We start from the raw sequence: 26,865 nt of genomic DNA on the forward strand, positions 1-26,865 counted from the left end.
GTCTGTGCTGGAATCACTCCCCTGGCCCTTGGCAGAGCTGAGCAGGCCCTGCTGGAGCTGATCCCAGGGTTTGGCATCCGTCACCTCCTGCAGGTGGGGATTGCTGAGGAGCAGGGAGAGCTGGAGAGGGGCAGCACACAGGGCAGGGATGGGGGGGATTTTGGGAAGGGGTTCCTGGCTGGGAGGGTGGGGAGGGGCTGGGATGGAATTCCCAGATTTGCTGTGGCTGCCCCTGGATCCCTGGCAGTGCCCAAGGCCAGGTTGGATCCATCTGGGACAGTGGGAGATGTTTGGATCAGGATCTTCTTTAAGATCCCTTTCAACTGAACCCATCCCAGGATTGTGGAGCCCCTCTGCTCTGGGAGAGCTGGGAATGTTCCCCTGGAGAAGGGAAAATTCCAGGGAATGCTCAGAGTCCCTGCAGGGGCTCCAGGAGAGCTGGAATTGGGGACAAGGCCTGGAGGGACAGGACCCAGGGAATGGCTCCCACTGGGAAAGGGGAGATTGGGCTGGGATCTTGGGAAGGAATTCCTGCCTGGGCTGCAATTCCCAGATTTGCTGGGGCTGCCCCTGGATCCCTGGCAGTGCCCAAGGCCAGATCAGGATCCTCTTTAAGATCCCATCCAACCCAACCCATTCTGTGTCAGAATAACAACACAACTGCTCTTGTGGCTCTTTATCCTCCTCCTCCTCCTCCAGGCAGCTCCAGGATCCCCCATTTTCCATCCCCAATCCTTTGCTGATGTCAGAGCTGCTGTTGGAGCTCTGGGGGGTTTTGTGGCCACCTCTGCTGCCCTTTGGGCTCCTCTCTGCCTTTGTCCCGTTGCTCTGCTGCTCCTCCTTTGACCCTGACCTCCTGTGCTCTCTGTAGGGGTGGGTAAATGTCCACTCTGCCCGACCCCGTGTCCTGTGCCTGGGCTCTGCTCTGCTCCCACCTCCAGGTGGGGAAACTGAACCAGGAAAGGTCCTTTGTGTCAGCCAGGAGGAAAGGGAAAGATGGATTGAAAGCTGCAATCAGTGGGATGAATAATTCTGGGATAAATCCGAGACCAAAGGGAAGGGTTTCCATCCCAGTGGGTCACGAAATTGTTGATTTGAGAGCATTGCAATGGCTCCTTTTCTCACCCTGGAGTGCCTAAATCTGCAGGGAATTGGGGGGGAATGCCTGATATTAGGGAAACCTGGATGAGATCCTCCCACTCTGCTCCAAAGAGAAAGGATAGCGGTAAAATCCTTGCCCAGAGAAATTCCCCGTGGGGATTCCAGCTGGAAATTCCTCCTGGTTTGAGGGAGCTTTCCCTCAGAGTGGAAGTGTCCAAGGCCAGGCTGGACAGGGCTGGGAGTAGCCTGGGACAGTGGGAGGTGTCCCTGCCATGGCAGGGGTGCCACTGGACGAGCTTTAAGTTCTTTTCCATCCCAAACCGTTCTGGAATTCCACATTTTTCTCCAGAAAACCCTGTGGGTTCTGGACACGTGCCATCTCCCAGTTTGGATTTGCCCAATTAGCACCAAAACGAAGCCAAGGAGGCTTCCAGACCTTCCTTCTGCTTCAGCAGCCCCCTGTGGTTGTTGTCATCTCTGCCTGAGGAAAATCCCGCGGCATTTCCAGGGGTGGATGGCAAACAAAGCCCTCTGCTCTCGTCTCCTCCCTTCCCAGGGCTTCAAACCCCGGCCTGGGGCAGCAAAACCCACCTGGGAATTCTGTGGGATTGTCACATCCAGAGCCTGGACCCTGCTTGTGCTTTCCAGCCTTTATTCCCTGCTCTTCATGGCAATCCCGGCTGGGATTCCAGCTCTGCTGGGATGCTTTGCCCCTTTCCCTAGAAACCGAGCCTGGCTAAGCCTGGACTATTTGGAGGCTTTTGGGGGCGGTTTCTAAGTCAACATTGAGGCCTCAAATCAACACCAGCGAGGCTGGTTAAAGCAATCCCAGGCTGGGATGCTCCAGGCATTCCCTGCAGCCAGGGCTTTCCAGGAGTGGTGTTGGATGTCAGGAACCCTCCCTGGTGTCCTCAGGGCGTCGCCCAAGAGGGAGAGATGCAAAAAAAAAACAAAAAAAACCCAAAAATCCTTTTTCCCTCTGGCTTTTCCAGGCTTGGAGCTGTTTAGAAGCCAGATGTATTTATTGCTTTAATTGGATCCAGTGCCTAGACAGCTCTGGAGTCAGCTTCCTACAGAGAGGGGGGCATTACTTTCATTAAGGTAAATCAATGGAAAATAATACCTGGAGCTCCCCTGGAAAGGGTCAGGGATGGAGTAATCCCTTTATATGGAGGGGCTTTGCCAGCCTGCTCTTAGCCAGGCTGGTTTTTAACGGCAACAAATCCCAGTTTTCCTTTTATCCCCCCTGATTTTCTGTTCTCTGCCTAGTTGGGATTAATTGGCAGGAATAAATCACGGGAGAGGTGGAAAAATAAAAATGGCATGGCTCAAAGTAGCAGCAGGGCAAAGGAGGAGTTGTAGCAGAGTTTAATTTGGCCGGTGGGAAGTCGTTGTGGATAATCCTGGAAGTTTAAAAGAAAAAAAAAAAAAAAAAAAAAAAAAAAAGTGGGATGTGGACATGGACAGGGCATGAGCAGCATCCAGAATCTTCCATGTCTGGGGGCTTTCCACTCCAGACAGAGGTGATCCGAGATTTTTGGGGAATTATTTGGCCTGAAAGAATGTTCAGCAAAATTCCTGTAAAAATGCCTTGAAGGGGAGAGAGGATGGACTGGTGGCTGGAGCAGCTCATTCCTAAATCCCAAATATTTGCCAGGATGGAGGGGTGAAAACAGGAGCTTTAAAACAGAGTGTCCAAATCCCATGGATTTTGTAGTGCTGGATGGGGCAGGCTGACCCCTGATTAACCCAGGAGCTCTGTAAACTCCACTCTGGGTTATCTGGAACTCCAAATTTCCTTGTTTGCTTTCAGCAGTTGGAAAATGAGCGGAAATGCCCAATCCCATAAATCCTTTAAACCAGGGCGTGCTTCCGTCGCTGTCGTTCCCTCGGTGGAGTCACCTCGGCACGGTTGGATCAGAATTTTGTTTTCCAGGCTGGGATTGAGGAAGCTCTTGGAGGCTTTTTCTTTCTTGCCTGCAGCTCCATCCGTGAGGAATGTGTGGCACAGGGAATTTGGCAGCTGGAATTCCAGCCCTGGTGTACGGAATCCAAAGGTGCCTTCTCCTTCCTGCTCCAGAGTCTCAGCCTGGACTTTCCAAAATTCCTACCAGGAGAGGAAGTTTGGGTTGGGGTTCTTTTACCTTTTAGGGGAAATCATAAGATTTGCAATTTCCTGCTTTCCTCTTGTTTCACCCAGTGCTCTTCCAAGAGCAGGGAATGTGGGAAGGGACATCCATGAGCAGCTTCCAAAGCTCCCCACTCCTTCCTTAACCCATCCATGGGAGGAGCCCCAGCCACCCTGGAGGACCCCAAACCTTTGTGGGGGATCCCTGTGCAGGGGACTCTGGAGTTGAGGGTGCACAGAAAAGTTTTGGGATCTTCACTTGGAGCCACCAGTGTGGCTGATGCCCCCAGTGTGGGTGAGGATGATTTTGTGACCATCACAGGGTGCCTTTCCACAAATGTTTTCCCTGGATCTTACAGCCTTGGGTAGATGGAATGGCAGGAGCAGGAAAAACATCCCAAAGTGCAGATCCCTGTGGAATTCTCCTGATACTCTGGAGTTTTCTGTTGGGTTTCACGAAGGGCCAGAATTCAGGGGTTAATTAAAAACCAATCACTAATCCCTACAGCTTTCCCCATCTCGCTGTTGTATCCATCATCTCCCTGATTTTTTAGCTCGATTCTGAAATGGAAATTTGAGATCTGATTCCCGTTTTGGGAAAAGGCGAAACGAGCCGAAGGTTCGGCCGCCGCTCGCTGGGATCTGCTCAGAAAATCCTCCTGGACCGAGCTGTGCTGGCTCAAGGAGCAGTTGGAGTTGGAATTGGGTGGGTTGGGATTTTTCCTTGGAGCTCATCCTTTTTTTTTCCCAGCCTGTTCACCATCTGGGCCCGCAGTGGGGCAGCGCTTGCGTCTCCTCCGGCGTCCCAACGGGCGGGAATCTGCGTAAATGGGGAATCTGGAGCATCCCTGTGTGTGTGCACGGGGTGAGGAACCCCCGGGGCCGCTGTCCCAGAGCGCTCCAAACTTCTGGATCTTTCCATTTTTTTTTTTTTTTTTTTTTTTTTCCCCCCCTCCGACGTCGAATTATAATTACGAAATTATTTCGGGAAGATGGAGCGATTCAAGTCCCTCTCTTTAAGTTTTCCTGCTGCCGTAATTGGCAGCTTTGCCCCGATAAATCAGCAGAAACAAAACGTGGTTCTCGCTCTTCATAAGCGAGGGGAAAAATAAAAAAAAAAAAAAATCTGCATTTAATCAACTTTTTGTTTCCAAAATGGCAGCTGCTTTGTATTTAATGGAAAATCAGGCTCTTCCCAATGGAAAGAATGTTATTCCCAAAGCGAATACAAAAGAAAATAAAAGCCACAAAAGAGGAGGATGAAATATGTCCATATTTTTTATTTTTTTCCCCCTTTTTTTTATTTTTTTTATTTTTTTTTTTGGTCTCGCTCGTTCCAGTTTGGAGCCGCGCGCTCCGATCGCGGCCGGGCCACGGCTCTGCTTTGCATCAAGAGAATTTTTTGGGAAAGTCTCGGATCCTGGACACAGGGACCAGGAGAGAGCCTTGGGAGACACGAAAAGGACCCGAAAAATGGAGGCTACTCCATGTCCCTCGTGTATGTTTGGGCTTCCAGCTGAAAGAGGGGAGATTTTCATGGAATATTGGGAAGGAATTCTTCCCTGTGAGGGCGGTGAGACCCTGGAATGGAATTCCCAGATTTGCTGTGGCTGGCCCTGGATCCCTGGAAGTGTCCAAGGCTTGGGGTTGGATCCATCTGGGACAGTTGGAGGTGTCCCTGAACATGGATGGGGTGGGAATGGGATGGGATTTAAGGTCCCTTCCATCCCAAACCATTCCAGGATTCTGGAGCCCCTCTGCTCTGGGAGAGCTGGGAATGTTCCCCTGGAGAAGGGAAAATTGCAGGGAATGCTCAGAGTCCCTGCAGGGGCTCCAGGAGAGCTGGAATTGGGGACAAGGCCTGGAGGGACAGGACCCGGGAATGGCTCCCACTGGGAAAGGGGAGATTGGGCTGGGATCTTGGGAAGGAATTCCTGCCTGGGCTGCAATTCCCAGATTTGCTGTGGCTGCCCCTGGATCCCTGGCAGTGCCCAAGGCCAGGTTGGATCCACCTGGGACAGTTGAGGTGTCCCTGAACATGGATGGGTGGGGATGGGATTTCAGGTCCCTTCCAACCCAAACCATTCCAGGATTCTGGGATTTTGATGCCAGTCTGGGCCAGTTGGGATCAGGTGGTTCTGTGGTTATTGAGTGTCTGCAGTTAAACCCAGTGGCAAACCAGGACGAATCCCTTGAGTAATTCCTAGAATAATTCCTCGAGTAATTCCTAGAATAATTCCTTGAGTAATCCTAGAGTAATTCCTGGAGTTTCCAGGACATTGGGTGTGGTGTTGTCTCATCCCAAACCTGGACTGGCAGGAATCTTTCCCACCCGTGACTGGTGTGGAGCTCCTTGGAGAGATCCTGCAGCATCTCAGGGATGCTCCAGCTCATTTTGGGTGATCCAGGCTCTGCACCCAACAATTTCCATGTTCATGACCCCCAAAAACCGTTGAATTAAAAATATCCTGCCCTGCCTTTGGATGTTGAAGAAGGAAAAAGATGGAGATTGTGAAATCTCCCGTTTCCTTGGATTTTTGCATATCCAGATTTCCCCCAGCAGCTTCCCAGCTTTGCTGCAAATGATGGAGCTTCCAGAGGAGCTCTCTGGAAAGAGAAAAACAACTCTGGGCTCTCTAAGGCTTCACAGGAGCTGCCCCGTGCTGGGCTGTGCCAGCTGCACCCCGAGGTCCTTTCCTTTCCTTTCCTTTCCTTTCCTTTCCTTTCCTTTCCTTTCCTTTCCTTTCCTTTCCTTTCCTTTCCTTTCCTTTCCTTTCCTTTCCTTTCCTTTCCTTTCCTTTCCTTTCCTTTCCTTTCCTTTCCTTTCCTTTCCTTTCCTTTCCTTTCCTTTCCTTTCCTTTCCTTTCCCTTGTCCCTTCCCCTCCTCCTATTTATTTATTTTCCTATTTAAAAAAATAATTAAGCAGAGGTCACTCCTTGTCTCTGACAGACAAATTGTTCATTCCTGTGCCTGCTCAGAGCCTCTGATATCCCAAATCCCACAATTTTCCATGGTCCCAAACTCTCTGAGTTGCACTTTTGCTGTTGGGTGTTTTTCCTTCTCCTTCTCAGCCTTCTCCTTCCCAGGAAAAAACCTTTCCATGGAGCTGAGTACTGCACAAATTATTAAAGACCCCCCCAAAAAAAAGCCCCAAACCGAATAAAAGAGCATTAAATATTTTTAATAAAAGCTCCTTTCAGGCCTGTCTGCAGGAGCTGGTTGTGACCATCACCCCCAGTGTGATTTCCCTCTTCCTTGAGCTTCCCCCTGCTCCAGCCAAAACACTTCCAGCTGTTGACCTTGGGCATCTTGGACACAGCCAAAATTTTTCTTCCTCTTTTATTGGAATGTCAGGGGTTTGTAGCAGTGGCTGGTTTATTTTTGGTGTGGTGAGGATAACTGCTGGATTTGCTTTTCTCTTTTCTTCCCTCATTTTTTTTGTTTTTTTTTAGTTTTTGGGGGGTTTTTTGGGTTTTTTTTTGCGTTTTGGGTTTTTTTGGTTTTGTTTTTTTTGCTTTGTTTTGTTTTTCTGGTTGTCCCTGAGCTTCTGGTGGGGGTTCATCTCTGCCACGTGTTGATCCTGTCGCCGGATCCCGTTTTCCCAAAATATCATCAAGGTGGGAAATGTTTGCCTGTGGCAAAGGACACCCCGAGGAGTTTTTTCCACACCTCTGGAATGCACAGGCTCAGCTTCCAGGGGAATTTGGGAGAGATCCCAGGTCAGGCAGGGGATGGGGCCTTCCAGGCTGGTTGGAGCAGCTCCACTTTTGGCTCTTTGGAGTTTTCCAGTTGAGTTGGTCTTTGCAGGAGATAAATTCCACTTGGGATTGGGTTAATTGGTGCAGCTCTCCATAGGTTTTCCATGGGTTTTCAGGTTTTCCAGCTGAGATCTCCCATGGTGGGATGCTGGAGATAGGGATGGTCCAAGTCAAGGCCAAAATCCGAATTTTAATCAGGAAAAGATCCAGAGGTGAAGCTCTGTTGGAATCTGGTGATTTGCTGATGGCACTGGGGGTTCACCCAAGGTTCATCCATCATCCATCCATCATCCATCATCCATCATCCATCATCCATCATCCATCCATCCATCCATCATCCATCCATCATCCATCATCCATCCATCATCCATCATCCATCCATCATCCATCATCCATCATCCATCATCCATCATCCATCCATCATCCATCCATCATCCATCCATCCATCCATCCATCCATCCATCCATCATCCATCATCCATCCATCATCCATCATCCATCATCCATCCATCATCCATCCATCATCCATCCATCATCCATCCATCCATCATCCATCCATCCATCATCCATCATCCATCCATCATCCATCATCCATCATCCATCCATCCATCATCCATCCATCATCCATCATCCATCCATCCATCATCCATCCATCCATCATCCATCCATCCATCCTCCTCCCAAACCAGCAGTTCCAGTTCCTGGGGTGGCTTCTGGAGTGGCAGATCCTGGGCAGGAGAGGCTCTCCCCATTCCTGGGAAATCCTGGCTGGATGGATGCTGGGGTTTGGAAGGGACACTGGTGGCACTGATGGCATCGGCCATTCCGTGTGTCCCAGCATGGATGGAATCCAAAACTCCTTCCCAAAGAAATTCCAGTGCAGACACCGCCTCTCTTTTCTCCAGTCTGGGCATCAGGAGCTCCAAGGCTCAGAGGATCCCATGGATCCAAGGCTTGGAGTATTCCATGGATCCAAGACTGAGGAGCATCCCATTGGTCCAAGGCTCAGAGTATTCCATGGATCCAGAGCTGAGGAGCATCCCATGGATCCAAGATTGAGGAACATCCTGTTGGTCCAAGTCTGAAGATCATCCCATGGATCCAAAGTTTAGGAGCATCCCATGGGTCCAAGCCTGATGATCATCCTGTTGGTCCAAGGCTGAGGAGCATCCCATGGATCCAAGATTGAGGAATATCCCATTGGTCCAAGGTTGAGGATCCACCCATGGATCCAAGGCTCAGAATATTCCATGGATCCAAGCTGAGGATCACCCCATGGATCCAAGATTGAGGATCATCCCATTGGTCCAAGGCTGAGTAACATCCATCCCATTAGTCCAAGACTTGGACTATTCCATAGATCCAAGATTGAAGAACACTCCGTCGGTCCAAGACTGAGTATTCCATGGATCCAGGGCTGAGGAGCATCCCATGGATCCAAGATTGAAGAACATCCCGTTGGTCCAAGTCTGATGATCATCCTGTTGATCCAAGGCTGAGGAACATCCTGTTGGTCCAAGGCTCAGAGTATTCCATGGATCCAAGATTGAGGAACATCCTGTTGGTCCAAAGTTGAGGAGCTCTCTGTTGGTCCAGGGCTTGGAGTATTCCATGGATCCAAGCTGAGGATCATCCCATGGATCCAAGATTGAGGATCATCCCATTGGTCCAAGGCTCGGAGTATTCCATGGATCCAAGGCTGAGGAGAATCCCATGGATCCACAGCCCAGGAATATCCCTTCCTCCAGTAGCCATTCCGGTGTTCCCAGTTGCCCTGACCCACAAGCCAAGCTTGGCTGGAAGATTTCCCTCCTTTTTATTTTCCTTGGCAAATCCCAAACTCCTAACTCGGCTCCATCCCTAAATCCACACAGTGGCTCCAGTGTTCAGCTCCTGGGATGACTCCACAGAGCCAGGGATCAAATCCAGGTCTGCCAGTGGCTGAAGTCACTCAGGGCCCGTTGGTGGCCACACCTTGGCCACCCCTCGTGTCCCACATCAACACAGAGTGACAGAGCCCAGCCCACAGCTGGAATTGCTCTGCTCCTGTCCTCCTTCCATAAAAAAAAAACCCCAAAAATCAGGAACAGAACAGGAATTTGTTCCTAACCAGTCTGCTGCAAAGCTGAGAGAATAGAATTAATTAATTAATTAAGAGTTTTCTCCATACCTGCTGGGTTTATTTGGGACTCAGCCATCGAGGCTGGCGTGGCCACGGTGGTGATTGGGGCCAGCTGAGCTCCAGCCTTGAGGGGACACCTTTAGGGCCACCAAGCTGGGGGTGACATCAGCTGGGCTCAGGGTATCCTTGCTTGGGCCTCTCCCCCTTTCCTTTGGACCTTTTTGTCCTGGAGACTCCTTTCTTTGCAGGATCTTGAGTGCAGATCCACAGCTTTTGAGTTGTCTTTTTTTTTTTTTTTTTTTTTTTTTTAAGGGGTTTTGTTTGGTTTTGTGTGGTTTTTTTTAAACTAAAACAAAGCTGAAAGCACCCAAAACAAACCAGACAAAAAACATCATCCAACCAAAAACCTCCATGAGAAAACCCACTTGGTCCAGTTGAAAATGGACTTCTGGGCAGTTAATGAAAGGTTTATTTTTTAAGTAAACCTCTTAAGAATATTTTTAAAATTTTACAAGCACTCATCGTTCATTTGTTTTGATGCTTTGGGAAGCACTCGTGTTTTTGGGTGATGGTTTGGTGTTTTTCTGCCACCTTCAGTGAGTGCAGAACTGTTGTTTTTATTTAAAAACCAAAAAAAAAGGCAAATCAGGACAGCACAGGCAAGGCAGGAAACATTTCCAGAGCTGATTTCCTGCACTTTCCCCCAATTTTTAGGGGGGATTTGGGGCAGCCAGGGGATCCAGAAGCTTCTGGAGCAGGAGATGAGCCCTGGGAGGTCTGAGGGGTCTGAAGTCTCCATCTGTGGCCACAGAGAGAAGATCCACTGGGATTATCCCGGGGTTTGTGCTACCAAACAATTGCTCATTATTTCCCCATCACGTTTCCATCCTCTGCAAAACATCCCAGGGCTGCCTTACGGATTGGGAAAGTCAGGAAATGCAGTGTTGAAATTACGGGGACAATTTGTGGTGTTTATAGAAAATTGTACATTTAATACCAAAGAATTCCCTTTTTTTTTTTTTTTTTTTTTTTTGGCTTGCTTTTTCTGCAAGTCTGAAATCCCTGGATTTGCACATCTAAATATCCTTAATCGCATCAATCCCGATGTTTGTTGCGGGTGAAGAAGGAATTCTGCTGGTAGCAAAAAAAAAAAAAAAGAAAAAAAAAATAGAAATAATTGGAAACTTTGAGAGCACTGTCAGGCTTTGTTTTCCATGGAAATGCTGCAATAATTCCTCGGGGGGGGGGGGAGGTGTTTCTCAGTGCTACAGCAGGAGTTGGGTTTGGATTTTTTGGATTTCGGGGACCACGACCCACCTGGTTTGGGACACCAAGAGGTGAAGGATCCCTGGAAGTGACCAAGGAGAGGCTGGACAGGGCTTGGAGCAGCCTGGGATGCTGGGAGGTGCCAGGGTGGATCATTTTTGGGTCCAGCCCAACCCATTCCATGATTCCACGGCAGCCTGGGCTGCTCCTGCAGGGTGGTGGGGGCTGCTTGCACGCTGCCATTAATGGGGATTTATTTGAACAACCATTCCATTTCAGTAGCTCTTAATGAGTCCTTTGATAGCGAGTTCCTTAATTAACAAGGCAGCCTCCTGGCGTTTCCTCTCCCTAATTGGGAACAGATTGGCCCTTTCCAAACAAACGCTCCCGGCGGCTCCAGAGCCACGGGGGCTGCCCCTGGGAATCCAGAGCCTTCCCCCTCTGCCCAGGGATGGAAAGGGAGGATTTATTTCGTGGCTGATCTCCTCTAATAGGTTGGATTTCGTGGGGGACATTGAGCTTTGGGAATGCCCAGGGAGGTTTGGAGTCCCCAGCCCTGGAGGTGTCACCTGGATGTGGCACTCAGCATGGGGACAAGGTGTGGTTTGGTCACAGGTGGGGATGGGGGGGTCCTGGAGGGCTTTTCCAGCCTCACTGACCCTGTGGGGATGTGTTCAGGTAGGAGCCTCTTGGCCCCATCTCTGGGAAAGCTTTGGAGTTCCTCCCTTTCAGTGCTTGGAATGGCCACAGGGAACCTTCTGGATCCTTCCAGGGGGATCCTGGGTGGCACAGACAGGGCAGTGTCACCCAGAGCCACCACAGGGAACCTTCTGGATCCTTCCAGGGGGATCCTGGCTGGCACAGACAGGGCAGTGTCACTCTGATCCACAGGGAATCTTCTGGATCCTTCCAGAATTTTGGATTTTGCTGGGATAACACCCTCGGGATGGCTTTGGCTGACTGAGGTTGGACCAAGGAGGTGTTTGGGCACCTTGGCCACGGGGATCTGTCAGCTCTCACCTGTGATCCCAGTTCTTCCCAGTTCAAATCCAGGCTTTGCAAAGCTCTTCAATAATGGGTGACCCCTGGGATTTCTTTGCTTGGTTTGAAGCTCTTCAGTTTTCTGCCACGTTGGTAAATGAGCACTGGTGCTCTGAGGTTTTTATTTTCCCTTTTCCCTGCAGAGAGCTCAGCTCAGGGCTGCATTCCTGCTCTTTGCTCCCTGTCCAGATCCCATCCCTCCCTTTGGACAAATTGTTCCTGAGCTCTGGGGTGTCTGGGCAGGTTGTTCCTGAAATCCAGACAGGGCCAGAGCCGGGGCTGGAGCCGTGCCAGGGAGCAGGATCACGATGTCACCAGGGATTGCCCAAGGCGCTGGCACAGGGACAGCCTTTGGGAGTGCCCCTGCTACTGCCACACTCCCGAAAATCATCAGGGAATTAGCACGGGGATGGAGCCGTCCTAAAAATCATCAGGGAATTAGCACGGGGCTGGAACCGTCCTAAAAATCATTAGGGAATTAGCACGGGGATGGAGCCGTCCTGAAAATCGTCAGGGAATTAGCACGGGGATGGAACCGTCCTAAAATCATCAAGGAATTAGCACGGGGATGGAGACGTCCTAAAAATCGTCAAGGAATTAACACGGGGCTGGAGCCGTCATAAAAATCATCAAGGAATTAGCACGGGGCTGGAGCATCCCCAAAATCATCAGGGAATTAGCACGGGGCTGGAACCGTCCCAGAAATCATCAGGGAATTAACACGGGGATGGAACCGTCCTACAATCATCAAGGAATTAGCACGGGGCTGGAGCGTCCCCAAAATCATCAGGGAATTAGCACGGGGATGGAGCCGTCCTGAAAATAATCAGGGAATTCTGACGGGGCTGGAACCATCCCAAAAATCATCGGGGAATTCTGACGGGGCTGGAGCCGTCCCGGCTGCCCCGAGCAGCCCCGGGGCTCTCCAGGAGCGGTGACATCCGTGCTGACACCTGGGAGCTTCCCAATCCGTGCCAAGGCACAAAGCCCGGCACCGCCAGGGTGGGGCGGGCGGCGACTCCGGGAGGCTTGGGGAGGGTGAAGATTTCGGGAGGGTTGGGAGGGTAATGATTTTGGGTGGGTAATGATTTTGGGTGGGTAATGATTTGATTTTGGGTGGGTAATGATTTGATTTCGGTTGGGTAATGATTTTGGCAGGGCTGGGGTGTGTAGTGATTTCAGGAAGGTTTTGGTGTGTAATGATTTTGGAAGGGTTGGGTGAGTAATGATTTTGGGATGGGAAATGATTTTGGGATGGGAAATGATTTTGGGATGGGTAGTGATTTTGAGAGGGTTGGGTGGGTAATGATTTTGGGATGGGAAATGATTTTGAGAGGGTTGCTGTGGTTGGTGATTTCAGGAGAGTTGGGGTGGGTAATGATTTTGTGAGAATTGGGATGGGTGATTTTTGGGATAGTCAGGATGGGTAATGATTTTGGGATGGTCAGAGTGGGTAATGATTTTGGGAGGTAATGAATTTTTGAGGGCTGGGGTGGGTAATGATTTCAGGAGGGTTAGGATGGGAAATGATTTTGGGTGTGTAATGATTTCAGAGTGGTTTTGGTGTGTAATGATTTTGGAAGAGTTGGGGTGGGAAATGATTTTGGGATGGGAAATGATTTTGGGAGGTAATGAATTTGTGAGGGTTGGGTGGGTAATGATTTCAGGAAAGTTAGGATGGGTAATGATTTTTGGGATGGGAAATGATTTTGAGAGGGTTGCTGTGGGTGGTGATTTAAGGAGAGTTGGGGTGGGTAATAATTTCAGGAGGATTGGGGTGGGTAGTGATTTTGTGAGAATTGGGATGGGTGATTTTTGGGATAGTCAGGATGGGTAATGATTTTGGGATGGGAAATGATTTTGGGAGGTAATGAATTTGTGAGGGTTGGGTGGGTAATGATTTTGGGATGGGTAAAGATTTTGGGAAGGTTGGGATGGGTAGTGATTTTGGGAGGCAATGATTTTGGGAGGGGTTGAGGTGGGTAATGATTTTGTGAAGGGATGGGAAATTTTTTGGGATGGGAAATGATTTCAGGAGAGTTGGGGTGGGTGATGATTTTGGGAGGGTTGGAATGGGAAGTGATTTTGGGATGGGTAGTGATTTTGGGAGGCTTGGGGTGTGTAATAATTTCAGGAGGGGTGGGTTGGGTAAAGATTTTGGGATGGTTGAGGCTGTGGCAAACACATCCATGCCGTGCTCCCCTCCGTGCATCCCACACTCCTGTTCTTCCAGCGCTGCAGGAAAACTCAAAAAAACCCCAAAATAACCACGAAAAAAAAAAAAAAACAAAACAACAAAAAAACCCAAAAATCCAAACCTCAACACCACCAAGCGAAACTCCATCGTAAATAAGCTCCAAAGAGCCGAGATGGGCATGTGTGCCATTCCAAGTGGGAATGCAAACAGCCCTGAGCTGCAGCAGCCGCTTGTTAGCTCTGAAATATCAGCGCCCGCGCGCTCGTTTGTCTCCTGTCAGCAGCAGCTGCTTATCCAGCAGATTTCCCGCTGTATTCCCGGGAAAATGGCCTGAAATTGATGTTCTCAAGCCACAGCTGACTTTATAAGGAGCTGCTGTAACTCGGGGTGAGGCAGGAAAGGATTAAGTTGGGTTTTATTTATAAGGAGTGAAGCCCATAAATTTCGGGAGGGTTTTAAATCTCGGTGCCCAGGGGCAGGAGCTGCTGCTCATCCCCTGGTGGTACCTTCTGTTCTCTGAGCAGACATTCAACACCGTGATTGAGACTCCTGTGGCATCTCCGAGTTCTCTGATAATAAATACAAGGAGGGGAAAAAGAAAAAAAAAAAAAAAAGAAAAAGGATTTGGGTTTAAAAAGCATTCAAAAAAAAAAAAATTCCACGCACTTTTGCTATTCTTCAGATATACTGGATCAAAACTGGGAGGCATCCGTGTGTTCTTGGAGAGGAAAAACTGAGTATTTTTTAAAGGAGGGATTTTTAGGTGTTTGAACCTCAAGAATAATGGAAATAGAAGGAAGGTCATGTTGTCAGCTGGCCCCAGAGGATTCAGGTTCAGACTGAGGACAGTGGACATTTGCCCCTGAAACAATTTTAAGCCTGGCCTAACCCTGTGTGGAAAAGGCTGAGCCAGGAGCTGCTTCTGGACTTGTTTGGATCCCCTTTGCCATAAATCCTGGGAGAACATTCCCACAGGGAACATCCTGAAGTGCCCCTTCCCCTCGGGGAAGCCTCTCAGAGCCCTGGAGCTGCCAAGCCCTGCTGATGAAATTGCTTTTGCCATCCCATTTTCCTCGTTTGGGCCTTAATTAAGTGACATTTCATCTCCGTTGTTGGCTCTTTTTCACCCACTGGTGGTGTCAGTTCTCCTCCACTCTCTCCTGACCAGAACTTGGTGCCCAGGGCAGGTGTGGTCACCCTGCAGGGACCCCCGTGTGCTGATCTGAGCCCTGCCTGGGCTGTAACAGGGTGGGTTCCTCTGAAATTTTGGTCAGGAGGGACAGAAAACCTTCCTGGGTGGGAAAGGAGGGGATCCAGTGGGACCTGGACAGGCTGGAGAGGTGAGCACGTGGGAAACTCATGAAGTTCATCTGGAGGGGTGTTCCCCTGGAGAAGGGAAAAAAATTCCAGGGAATGCTCAGAGTCCCTGCAGGGGCTCCAGGAGAGCCGGAATTGGGGACAAGGCCTGGAGGGACAGGACCCAGGGAATGGCTCCCACTGGGAAAGGGGAGATTGGGCTGGGATCTTGGGAAGGAATTCCTGCCTGGGCTGCAATTCCCAGATTTGCTGTGGCTGCCCCTGGATCCCTGGCAATGCCCAAGGCCAGGTTGGATCCACCTGGGACAGTTGAGGTGTCCCTGAACATGGATGGGGTGGGAATGGATGGGATTTAAGATCCAACTCTAACAATTCCATGGATTCACCCGGGGCTGAGAACCTCCAGGGCTTCTCCAGGGGTTACAACCCTCTGGAAATTCCTGCTGATGTGGAGCGTGAGCTACTCCAGGGATTCTCTGCTGCTCCTCCAGGGAGGGTCAGGAGCCCCATCCCCTGCCCTCTGCAGGGTCCCAGGGCTTGGCTGCTGAGCTTTGATTTCCCATCCTCTGCTTCCATCTGGGACATCTCAGTGACACGTGGAGGGGTTGAGGGCACTTGGAGTGTTCCAGCTGGAGCAGAGCAGGCTCGGGGGGAGACCCATTGGGATTTGCTCCTCCCAAGGGGCAGCTGTGACAAGGACAGCACCAGGGAAGGGCTGGAGCTGTGCCAGGGAAGGGTCAGGCTGGAGATCAGGGAAAGATTCTTCATCCAGAGGGTTTGGGCACTGCCCAGGCTCCCCAGGGAATGGGCACAGCCCCACAGAGCTCCAGGAATGCCCAGGGTGGGATTTTGGGGGGGATCTGTGCAGGGCCTAGACTTGGATCCACAATCTGTGGGTCCCTCCCAACTCAGGATATTCCCTGATCCTGTCAGAACTCCTCGGCCACAGCAAAAACTCGAGTGTCTGTTGGAAGTAATGAAGAAAAATCACAGCGGGGCAGCGCCGCGCTTCCCGCGGCTTTCAGAGCTGAGGAATTGGCACGAGCGGGGTTTTAAATAACCCAGAGTGTCAGGAAAGCACAAACAAATGATGAAAAGCAAAGGGGAAAAAAAACCCCAGAGCTCTGCTAAACTTTATGGTTGCCGTGCTTCATCTTCATTTTGGTGCAGGTGTTTGCTGGGGGGTGAGTGATGGGCGCTGCTGGGAGATGGAGCGCCCTGCCCTGCAACGCACGGCTCAGCTCCTTTTTTAAATAAAAATAATAAAAAAAAAACCAAAACTTTTTTTTTTCTCTCTCATGCTGAAGATGGATGTGGCCTGAAGATCCAAACCAACTTTGCAGAGCTGGGAAAAAAAAAAAACAACAAAAAAACATCAAACATTGCCGTGCCGCCGTAACGAAACCGAGCTGGAAGCGCGGCGTAAGCGCCGAGTTTAATCCCAGTTTAAACACAGCTTGTGAGAGCTCCTAGGCCACGCCTTGGTGTCAGGAGAGCGTGTTAAGAGTCTTTTGTGAGTGTTTGAGGACATAATCTCCTGCTGGAGCTGTTCTCAGGGCAGCACCGTGATCCCAAAGCTCCCTGGCGGCGTCGCACACGCAGGCAGCCGGGATCGCTCCCTGGGATTTCAGCCTCAGGGTTTGGGCAAAATCCTGCTCTTGTCCCAAAGGATTTCACCATTTTTAGGGGTTTAATTCCTCTTGTAGACCCACCTGCCATAGAGAGGGTGGGAATGTCCAAGGCCAGGTTGGACATTGGAGCCCCCTGCCCATGGAATGGGATTTAGGGTCCCTTCCCACCCAAGCATTCCGTGATTCCCTGATAATCGTTGGGGTGTTGTCTTGTTGGTGTTGGGACACTCTGAGCACCCCAAGGCTCTCCTGGATTTGTCCAAGGCCTAACCTCCCCCTCCCAGCCCCCAGCCACGGGCACTTCCAGAGGGAATTTCCCTGGGAGAAGGTGACTCTGAGCATTGTGGGGAGATCCCAGCACAGATGGGAGCAGCTGAGGAGGCTGGGCTGGCCTGGAGACGTTCTCTGGTGGCTTTACTGAGGAATTTGGGCTGGTCTAGAGAAATTTTGTGCTGGTGGCTTTTACTGAGGGGAATGAGCTGGTCCAGAGTTCGCTGGTGGGTTTAACTGGGGAGGTTTGGGCTGGGCTGGAGAAGATCTCAGGTGGATTTAACTGAGGAGCTTGGGTTGAGCTGGAGAAGATCTCAGGTGGATTTAACTGAGGAGGTTTGGCTGGGCTGGAGAAGATGTCTGGTGAATTTAATTGAGGAGTTTTGGCTGGGCTGGAGAAGATCTCTGGTGAATTTACTTAAGGAGCTTGGATTGAGCTGGAGAAGTTCAGTGGTGGCATTAACTGAGGAATTTGGGCTGCTCTGGAGAAGTTCTGTGGTGGATTTAACTGAGAAGTTTTGTCTGCTCTGAAGAAGTTCTGTGATGGATTTAACTGAGAAGTTTTGGCTGGGCTGGGGGAGTCCAGTGGTGTCTGTGCTGGTGGCCCTGACTGTGGTAACTCAGACTGAGAGCACTGCAGATTGAATCAGCACATGCAGGGTTTTAAGAGCAAGAGAGAAAGAGTACAAGGAAGGCTGAGAGGGTAAGAGTTGAGTGAGTAAGAGGTGAGACAGCAAGGTTCCCATTACAATATAATTTTTTTTTGTATTGAATATTTTAATTTTCACTCACCAACCTCATACAAGATACAAATCCCACAGCATTTACACACAGCCTATGGGAATCACTCCATTACCAGACTGTGTGACACTTCAAACCCCAAAATCCACTCTTTGGACCCCCTTTACCAAGCTGGGAGGGTCTCCTCTGACCCTTGGCCCTGTCTGCAGGCAGAGGGAACTGTTCAATCAGGAGGGGATCACTTTTAGCTGGCCTCACTGTTGTTTTCTAGTTGTTTCGTTGTGGACACACACTTGAGAAAGCTAAGAAGATGGAAGCCTGGAAAATATTCCAGGCCAGGACTTCTCAGCTCTGTTCCCAGGTTGATAAGCTGGCTTTAGGGAGGATTTCTCCAGGGATGAGAACTTGTTCAAAATAGAGAGGAATTATCAACAAAAATAGAGCACCTGATTTGGTGTGTGACCAGGCCTGGGAAAGGGGTGTCTTCTCTCTGAACCAATCATCCTTTTTCAGCCCTTGGAGTTGTGAGTTGTTCTATTTAAGCACAGATGTTTCTGAATAAAACTTGTCTCCTTCCTGTGCTGAGGGATGACCATGTAGCTGTGTCTTATTTCCACGGCCACGTTCAGTACCTGAGGTTTGCCATTTCAAAGAATGGCTTTCATTTCCATCTCGTCGTTCATTTTTCTCCTAATCCATTCTTTAAACCAAACCTAAGCCCTCTGAGGGGGCTTGAATGGATCCATGTTAGAGGACCTTGGTTCTTCCATGGCTTTTAGCAGCTTTTCCTTGGGAATGCTCCTGAAGCCGACGCCTGCACGCATCCGACGCCGTCTTTTTTTTTTTTTTTTTTTTTTTTTTTTTTTTTTTGAGGTTGGTTCTGCCCAACTTCCCTTCATTTCCACCCTCAGCAGTCACAGCTTCATCTCCCCTTTCCCCTCACCACCACATTCTCAAAAATCCCAAATCTCCTGCCAGGCAACCACGCTGATCAAATCCCCCAGTTTCACCCGGCACCCGCCGTGTGTCTCCGTGTCCGTCACGCTCACCCCGTGTCCGTTTGTCCTGCAGGGGAAGGTGGCCCAGACCGCCTGCATGTCAGCCTGCAAGCACCTGTCCACGTCACTGCTGCACCTGCTGCTGGAGGCCGAGGTGAGGCACCTGAGCCTGGGGGCCCTGCACCAATTCAACCTGGACGTGGAGGAGTGCGAACGTAAGAGCCCCAACCCAGCCTCGGGGCTTTGGGGAACTGCTGGGGGATGGAAACAGGGGGGTTTAGGAGCTGCTTGGTCGGGATGGTGGGGAGTGATGGAGAGGTCTGTAAAGCCAGGCTTTGGAGCTCGTGGTTTATTGCAAAGGGTGTGGGTGAAAGGGCCCTGCTTGGAGCTGCCAGCTCGGGGCAGGCTGTGGGAGCAGGAGGGCAAGAGGAAAAGGAGTAAAGAGAGGGCAGGGGGTCACGGGGTGTGGGACACACATTGAGAAAGTGAGAAAATCACAGCCTGGAAAATATTCCAGGCTGGAGCTTCTCAGCTCTGTTCCCAGCCCATGAGCTGCTCCAGCTCAAGGTTGGGGAGAATTTCTCCCATGGTGATGATTTGGTCACAATAAAAAGAAATTAATAACAAAAATCAAAGCCCTGTTGTGGTGTGTGCCCAGGCCCTGGCCATGGGGTGTCTTCTCTCTGAACCAATCTCCTTTTCTCTGCTCTGGGAGTTGCAGTCCTGCTATAAAACCAAGTGTGTTCCTCAATAAACTTGGCTCCTTCTTCCTGTCATGACAGACGCCCATGGAGCTGTGCCTCTTATTTCCACGGCCCTTAAAGGGTTAAAGCCCCTTCCCACGGCTGCAGAGGGGCGGGGGTGGTGAGAGGCAGGAGCATGAGAGAGGTAAGAGAGGAGAGTAAAGTAAGAGGAGTAAGAGAGGCAAGAGAGGTTCCCGTTACAATCCAATCAATCTTCTGTGCTGAATATTTTAATTTTCACTCACCAACCTCATACAAGATACAAATCCCACAGCATTTACACACAGCCTATGGGAATCACTCCATTACCAGACTGTGTGACACTTCAAACCCCAAAATCCACTCTTTGGACCCCCTTTACCAAGCTGGGAGGGTCTCCTCTGACCCTTGGCCCTGTCTGCAGGCAGAGGGAACTGTTCAGGCAGGAGGGGATCACTTTTAGCCACATTATTGTTTTCTACTTCAGTAACTGAGGTTTGGTGTCTCAAAGATGACTTTCATTTCAATCTTGCTTTTATAATTTCCATTTTCTTAAAATCTTTTGCCAGGCAATCATATTTATAAGGTTTTCCATTTTCATCTTCTCCAACAGGGGAACATTTTTTAAATCTTCACCTAAAATGGCTTTGGCCCATGGGTTTGAAGGGTGGCAGATTGTTTATAAAATGGGTTGTTTGGTGGCCACACAGGGGAAAATGAGGGAAAGGTTTTAATCAAAATTACTGCAGGGTGTAAACCAAAAGGAATTGTTAGTGCATTGCATGAAATGATGTGTGACATTAAGGTAATTATATGAAAGTGATATTTATAAATATATTTATGTGTATTTTATATTTATATTTCATTTTATTTCTCATTCCATTTCTATTTCTATTTCTATCTATATCATCTATATCTATATTTGTATCTATATCTGCATCTGTATCTGTATCTATATCTACATCTATATCTATATTTATATCTATATAATCTATCATCTATAGATTTTATTTCTATTTCTATTTCTATTTCTATTTCTATTTCTATTTCTATTTCTATTTCTATTTCTATTTCTATTTCTATTTCTATTTCTATTTCTACTTCTATTCATATTTATATATTTATATATTTATATATACTTATATACTTATATACTTATATACTTATATACTTATATACTTATATACTTATATATTCATATGCATATGCATATGCATATGAATATTATTTATATATTTATATTTATATTCATATTCTTATTTATATTATTTATAACCCAGGTGATCTTTGACAAGATATTTTAGGGATTTCCCCCCCTCAAATATTCACATTTTGTCTCTCCTGGTTGAGGTGGAGATTGGGATGTCCCATTTTTATCACAGAATCCTGGAATGCTTTGGGTGGGCAGGGACATTCCCACAATCCCAGGGTGCTCCACGCTGGCCTTGGACACTTCCAGGGATCCAGGGGAGTGGCCCTGCCAAGACAACCCTTCCATCCTTTATCCAACATTTTCCTCACCAGATTTAACTTTCACTGCCCCCATCAACACTGAGATTAAATTCTTTACTGGGAACCATCCCCTAGCAGGAATTAATTCTCCTGATTTTTGGGTTCACAGAATATTTCCTGATTTATAATTAATTTGCTGTCCCCTCAGTATAAAAAGGGGGTGGCTGCTGGACTGTGGGGATTTAGGTGGGATCTTGGGAAGGAATTCCTGCCTGGGCTGCAATTCCCAGATTTGCTGGGGCTGCCCCTGGATCCCTGGCAGTGCCCAAGGCCAGGTTGGATCCACCTGGGACAGTTGAGGTGTCCCTGCCATGGATGGGGTGACTCTGGATTTGGGATTTAAGTTCTCTCCCACCCAAACCATTCCATGATTCCACGATAAAAGCTGGCAAAGGGGCGATTTTGGGGTCTGCAAGGTGTCCTTGCCTGTTTCCAGGTGGAAACTGAGCCTCTCTGGCTCTGGCTGTGCCACTGAAGGCACAGTGGCACCGAGATCACATCACCTTAGGTTGGTTTCTGCCCTGGTGGAGCAGAAAGTTTCCCCATTATCCCTCTGCCCGCCCTCAGCAATCACCAGGAATCCCTCAGTGAGCTCCTGCCTTGGGCTCCCACCTCCACCCACAGCAGGGAAAGCAAAAACCCGAATATTTTTACCCTTGGGATCTTCTCTCTGTTCCTCTTGCCTCAATTCCCACCTGGCATTTCTCACTTGTTCCCACCTGTGAGCTTCTCCAGAGCCCACACTTGGATTTGTTCCTCAGCCTCAGGGTCCTTGAGGAGTCACTGTGTTCCTGTGGATGCAGAACAGGAGCTCCCATCACTTGGCTTTTCTAGGATGGCCTTCCAAGGTTTTATCCAAGGAGATCCCATCACTTGACTTTTCCCAGGTTTTATCCAAGGAGATCCCATCACTTGACTTTTCCCAGCTTTTATCCAAGGAGATCCCATCACTTGACTTTTCCAAGGTTTTATCCAAGGAAATCCCATCATTTTTTTCTAGGACAGCCTTCCAAGGTTTTATCCAAGGAGATCCCATCACTTGGCTTCTCTAGGATGGCTTTCTAAGGTTCTATCCAAGGAAGTCCCATCACTTGGCTTTTCCAAGACTTTTTCCAAGATGCTCCCATCACTTGGCTTTTTTAGGACAAGGCCTTATCCAAGGCCTTATCCAAGGAGATCCCATTACTTGGCTTTTCTAGGATGGCTTTCCAAGGTTTTATCCAAGGAAGTCCCATCACATTTTTCTAGAACAGCCTTCCAAGGCTTTATCCAAGAAGATCCCATCACTTGACTTTTCCAAGGCCTTATCCAAGGATGTCCCATCACTTGGCTTTTCTAGGATTTATCACTTGGCTTTTCCAGGACAGCCTTTCAAGGCTTTATCCAAGGATGTCCCATCACTTGGCTTTTCTAGGATTTGTCACCTGGCTTTTCCAAGGCTTTATCCAATGAGGGTGACTTCAAGATCTCCATCCTTCCTTGAGGAACCCTGGGATGCTCCATTTCCCCAGATCTGCCCACGAGCAGATTGTTCCACGTTCCCTTCCCTGGGAGCTGCTCCAGCCTCCATCCCGGAGCTGCCATCAGGAATGCCGTGTCCTCCTGAGGAAATCTTGCCCTCAGGTGATGTTTTTTTGAGGGCTGGGTCCATTTTTTTGCTGCTCAATCCCTGCCAGGCCGTGCCGGGGGCGCAGGCAGAGGGATCCCCCCGTTGGCTGTAATTAATTAATTTACAGTGGATGTCTCTTTTTCTGCCGTGCCTTTGAACTCCTTATTCTTTGTGCATTGTAAAGGGCTTAACGGTTCCTGTTCCTTGATTCTTTCATCAGTGAAATGTTTTGGATGAGAGGTTGGAGTCCCCCTGTGACCTGCCCTGGGTGGCCCAAGCCTGCAGACCTTGCAAAGACATTACTTTTTTGGCCTGAACACAAACCCCTCGAACCTTTAGCCTGGCTAAACGCTTTGTACAAACGGCTGCATACTGATCTGCTCTATTCTGTGGTGATTTTCTGCTCGAGGGGCTGCTCTGTAGGTTTGCTTGCTGTGTTTGCCACTTGCCTTGGTGGTGGAGAGGGGGGGACACAACAAACGAACCCGACAGTCCTGAGGCCAACGCTGCGCTCGGTTGTTCCGAGAAAATTATCCTGAAATCTGCTTGAAGAGATTAAACCCAAGAAGAACTGGCTGTGTCTCTCCTCTAAAGGCTCCTCTCTGGTCTTTGTTTCTCCTTTTTTTGCTGCTAGACTTTGTTCATTCCTCCTTCAGAATGAGCTGGTGGCATTGGTATGTAAAGTGTGACCTGCGATTACAGGAGGTGCGGCTCCTTCTGCAGCAGCCCAGGGGAAACATGGAATTCATTCCTCCAGCCCGGGGCTGCTGCAGCTTTTCCGAGTGTCTGGGCCCAATTCCTGCTCTCCTTTCTTCTGGGATATGAAAAATATCAGCTCCTGCATCATTTCTTCTTGGACATTAAAAAATATCCTGCATTATTTCTTCTGGAGCACAAAGAGTATCAGCTCCTCTGCCTTTTATTCTGGAACACAAAAAAAATCAACTCCTACATTATTTCTCTTTGAACACAAAAAAATATCAGCTCCTACACCATTTCTTCTGGAAAAATATCAGCTCCTATACAATTTCTTCAAGAAAGCAAAAAATATCAGCTCCTACATAATTTCTTCTAGAACACAAAGAATATCAGCTCCTATAACATTTCTTATGGAAAAATATCAGCTCCTACATAATTTCTCCTGGAACACAAAGAACATCAGCTCCTTTACCTTTTCTTTCTGGGACACAGAGAATATCAGCTTGGATGCCATTTCCCTTCTTGGATTTCAGTGATAGAATCCCAGAATTGTAGAATTTGGGTTGGAAAGGACATTAAAGACAATCTCGTTCCAGCCATGGGCAGGGACACCCTGTGCTAGAAGGTTCCAGAGCTTTGTTAATTCAGTGCTGATGAATCTTTTGATGAGAATTGCTGTTCAGTTAAGGGTTGGCTCAGTGTGTGACCACCCTAAGTTTTGAAGGGCAGTGTCACCCCAAAACTCCTCCAGCCTTCCTCCAGTAGTCACTGATTGGTTTGGGATGGAAAAGACCTTAAAATTCATCCAGTTTGGGATGGAAAGGACCTTAAAATTCATCCAGTCCCAACCCCTCCATGGGCAGGGAGCTGTGGGGAGAGACAAGGGGCAGAGACAGCTAAAGGTGAGCTGCTGAGGAGCAGATGTGGCTTGGGATGAAATCTCTCTTGGGATAAAATCTGTCTTGGGATGAAATCTCTTTTGGGATAAAATCTATTTTGGGATAAAATCCCTCTTGAGATGAAATCTCTCTTGGTCTAAAGTCTGTCTTGGGGTGAAACCTGTTGTGGGATGAAATCTCTTTTGGGATAAATTTTTTGTCTTGGGATGAAATCTGTCTTGGGATAAAAGCTGTTTTGGGATGAAATCTGCCTTGGAATGGAGTCTGTCTTGGGTTGCTCACAAGCAGCTGACAGCAGTGATAAATTCACCAGCCTTGTGAGAACATTCACAATCACAGGCATTTTCTCATGAGGATTTGAAGTTCATGCTTTGGGGAGGATCTTAAATTTCCCAACTCTGTGTGTGCTCCCAAATAGATGCTGAACATCTGCGAGGCCCTTGATCCAAAATAGAAACTCTCTTTCCTCGCAGTGCTTCCAGGGTTTTATTTCCAGGATTTCTCCAGATGTAATCAGGAACATGAGGTGACCCCATCCTTGGAGGGTGGGACATCATTCCTCAACCCAGGGACATCTCCTGAGCCACCCAGGGGAGTTTCACCTCTTGAGAAGGTGCTCAAGCACCATTTCTCACTTCTAAACATCTTTGTTTTCTCAGGTATTGTGCTTTTCCCGAGTGGGGTTTTTGTAGGATTGATGTGGCTTTTGGGATAACTGTTCCAGATGGGACAGTGGGGTGTAGAGGGGATGTGTAAAGATGATTTATCCCTTGCAGATCAGAGTCAGAGGGTTTGGGTGGATCCTCCCTCCCTGCTGGCTCGGGCAAGCTGCAGTCAAATTTTATGGCAAACCTACATTTAAAATGCCTTTGCAGTTAGGATTAATTAAACCAGTTTTTGAGGGACACGTGTGAAGTCACTTTGGGCTCTTTGCACCTGGAATTCTGCAGGGTTGGTCAGTGGGATTGGCTGGAGCTGAGCAGCTCCAAGAGCTCAAGGAATCATGGAATGGTTTTGGGTGGGAAGGGACCTTAAAGATCACCCAGTGCCAAGGGCAGGGACACCTCCCACTGCCCCAGGTGGATCCAACCTGGCCTGGGACACTCCCAGGGATCCAGGGGCATCCCAGGCTCTGGGAACCTGTGCCAGGACCTCCCCACCCTCCCAGGGAAGAACTTCCTCCTGTTCATCCCAGTCCAATCCCATCCTGTGCAAAACCCCAAGGGCACGGCCATGGATGGTTCCCACTGACTTTGGTTTTTGTGCTTTTTCCATCCAAAATATGAACAGTCACATCCATAATTTCTCTTTTTATTCTTCTATTACTCCTTTTGACTGGTAACTTCAGATAACAGCAGCGATTTCCCAGCCGTGTTTGCTCCTGTCCTGCAGCAGTTGTCACCTGAGTGATGATGAGCGATGGTTTCAATCTCAAAGCTCTTCTGGCATCTGAGACTATTAAAAATCAGAGTCTGGGAGGGGTCCCCTGTGCCCCTGGAGGTGCCTGTGTCTGGCTTGAAGGATGTTCTCCATCCCAAGGTTTTAATGGAAGGTGGAGCAAGGGAGCTGATTAATAACCCTGCTTTACTTCCCCGAAATGAGGGACGGGGCTGAATCCCGGTGTTCCACTCATTAATCTCTTCCTGTTAGAGCCAAGGGGCTGCTCTGTGATTGGGCTGCTCTGGGAAAGCTTTGGAAATGGGAGTGGGATGATTTATGTTCCCGATTTTGTGGCGTTGGCTTGGAAATGGGAAAACTTTTGGGAGGGCGAGCGTTGAAGGCCAAGACCACCTGACACGGAATGGCTTTGTGCACTGGTACCTGTGATTAGTCATGGAGACAAAAGGCAAAATCCTCCTTCCACATTGCCCAGCCATCCCTAATCCTCATCTCTGTGAGGCTTTAGGAGCTGTTGGAAGGTTCCTGTAGGATAAAAAACGGGATAAATTAGCAATCGTGGGCCGTTAACTGAAAAATCTGTACTTGGTGTGAATTTTCCCTCCTTTCTCCCTTTTTGCCATCGCACCTGGCTTCATCCCAAAGAAACATTTCATTCCCCCAGTGCCTGCAGGAGCCACACAGCTCAACCCCAGGCAGATGCTCCCCCTCCAGCCTTTGGTGGCTTTGAGCTGTGGCCTCACAAACCAGGTCCCCTCGGTGCCGAGAGGAGAGGGGAGATGAAGCTGTAACTGCTGAGGGTGAAAATGAAGTGAAGTTGGGCAGAACCAACCTCAAAAAAAAAAAAACCAAAAAAAAAACAGATGGCCTCGGATGCGTGCAGGAGCATTCCCAAGGAAAAGCTGCTAAAAGCCATGGAAGAACCAAGGTCCTCTAACATGGATCCATTCAAGCCCCCTCAGAGGGCTTAGGTTTGGTTTAAAGAATGGATTAGGAGAAAAATGAACGACCAAAGTATGGAATTTTTGGCCAGCTTAGCCTGGAAAGGAGATAAATGTGGCCTTGGAAATATTGTCTTCGCTTCAGGAGCCGAGGTTATTCAGTTGTCAGATGTCTTCATCCACCAGAAATAAAAATGCCACCCAACGGCCGCGGTCCTCCCCGTTTTGGGCTGACCAAGAGGCGCCATCACCAGATCATGCAAATAATCTGCTGCCTGATAATTAATGACACGGCCAGGCATATTTTTTTGATGAATGCTCGTGGAGCCTGGTGACAGGCGTGAAATTAGAAAATTCCTTCAGCGCCCTAAAATATAAATAGCTTTCGGAACTGAAAAGGGTTTCACAGCTGAAGATTTTATTGTGTTGAGAGGAAAAACTTTTCCAACCCCCATCCCCCCCTTTCTTCTGGGCGACTTGTTTGTCCGTTCACAAAACAAATACTCTGAAGCCCA

The 26,865-nt window shown here is 48.8% G+C and overlaps 1 protein-coding gene across 1 annotated transcript in view; it reads left to right on the plus strand.

The window, feature by feature from the left end:
* The window catches only part of EXOC6B (exocyst complex component 6B), a 264,366-nt gene that overhangs the window by 173,369 nt on the left and 64,132 nt on the right, over window positions 1–26,865 (plus strand). Inside the window, exon 19 of the mRNA XM_088162886.1 lies at window positions 18,644–18,785. Coding sequence (XP_088019012.1) covers window positions 18,644–18,785 — 142 coding nt within the window. The remainder of the gene's footprint in view (window positions 1–18,643; window positions 18,786–26,865) is intronic.

The sequence above is a fragment of the Sturnus vulgaris genome, chromosome 4, assembly GCF_052056855.1.
Source record: "Sturnus vulgaris isolate bStuVul1 chromosome 4, bStuVul1.hap1, whole genome shotgun sequence".
In the NCBI taxonomy this organism is placed as follows: domain Eukaryota; kingdom Metazoa; phylum Chordata; class Aves; order Passeriformes; family Sturnidae; genus Sturnus; species Sturnus vulgaris.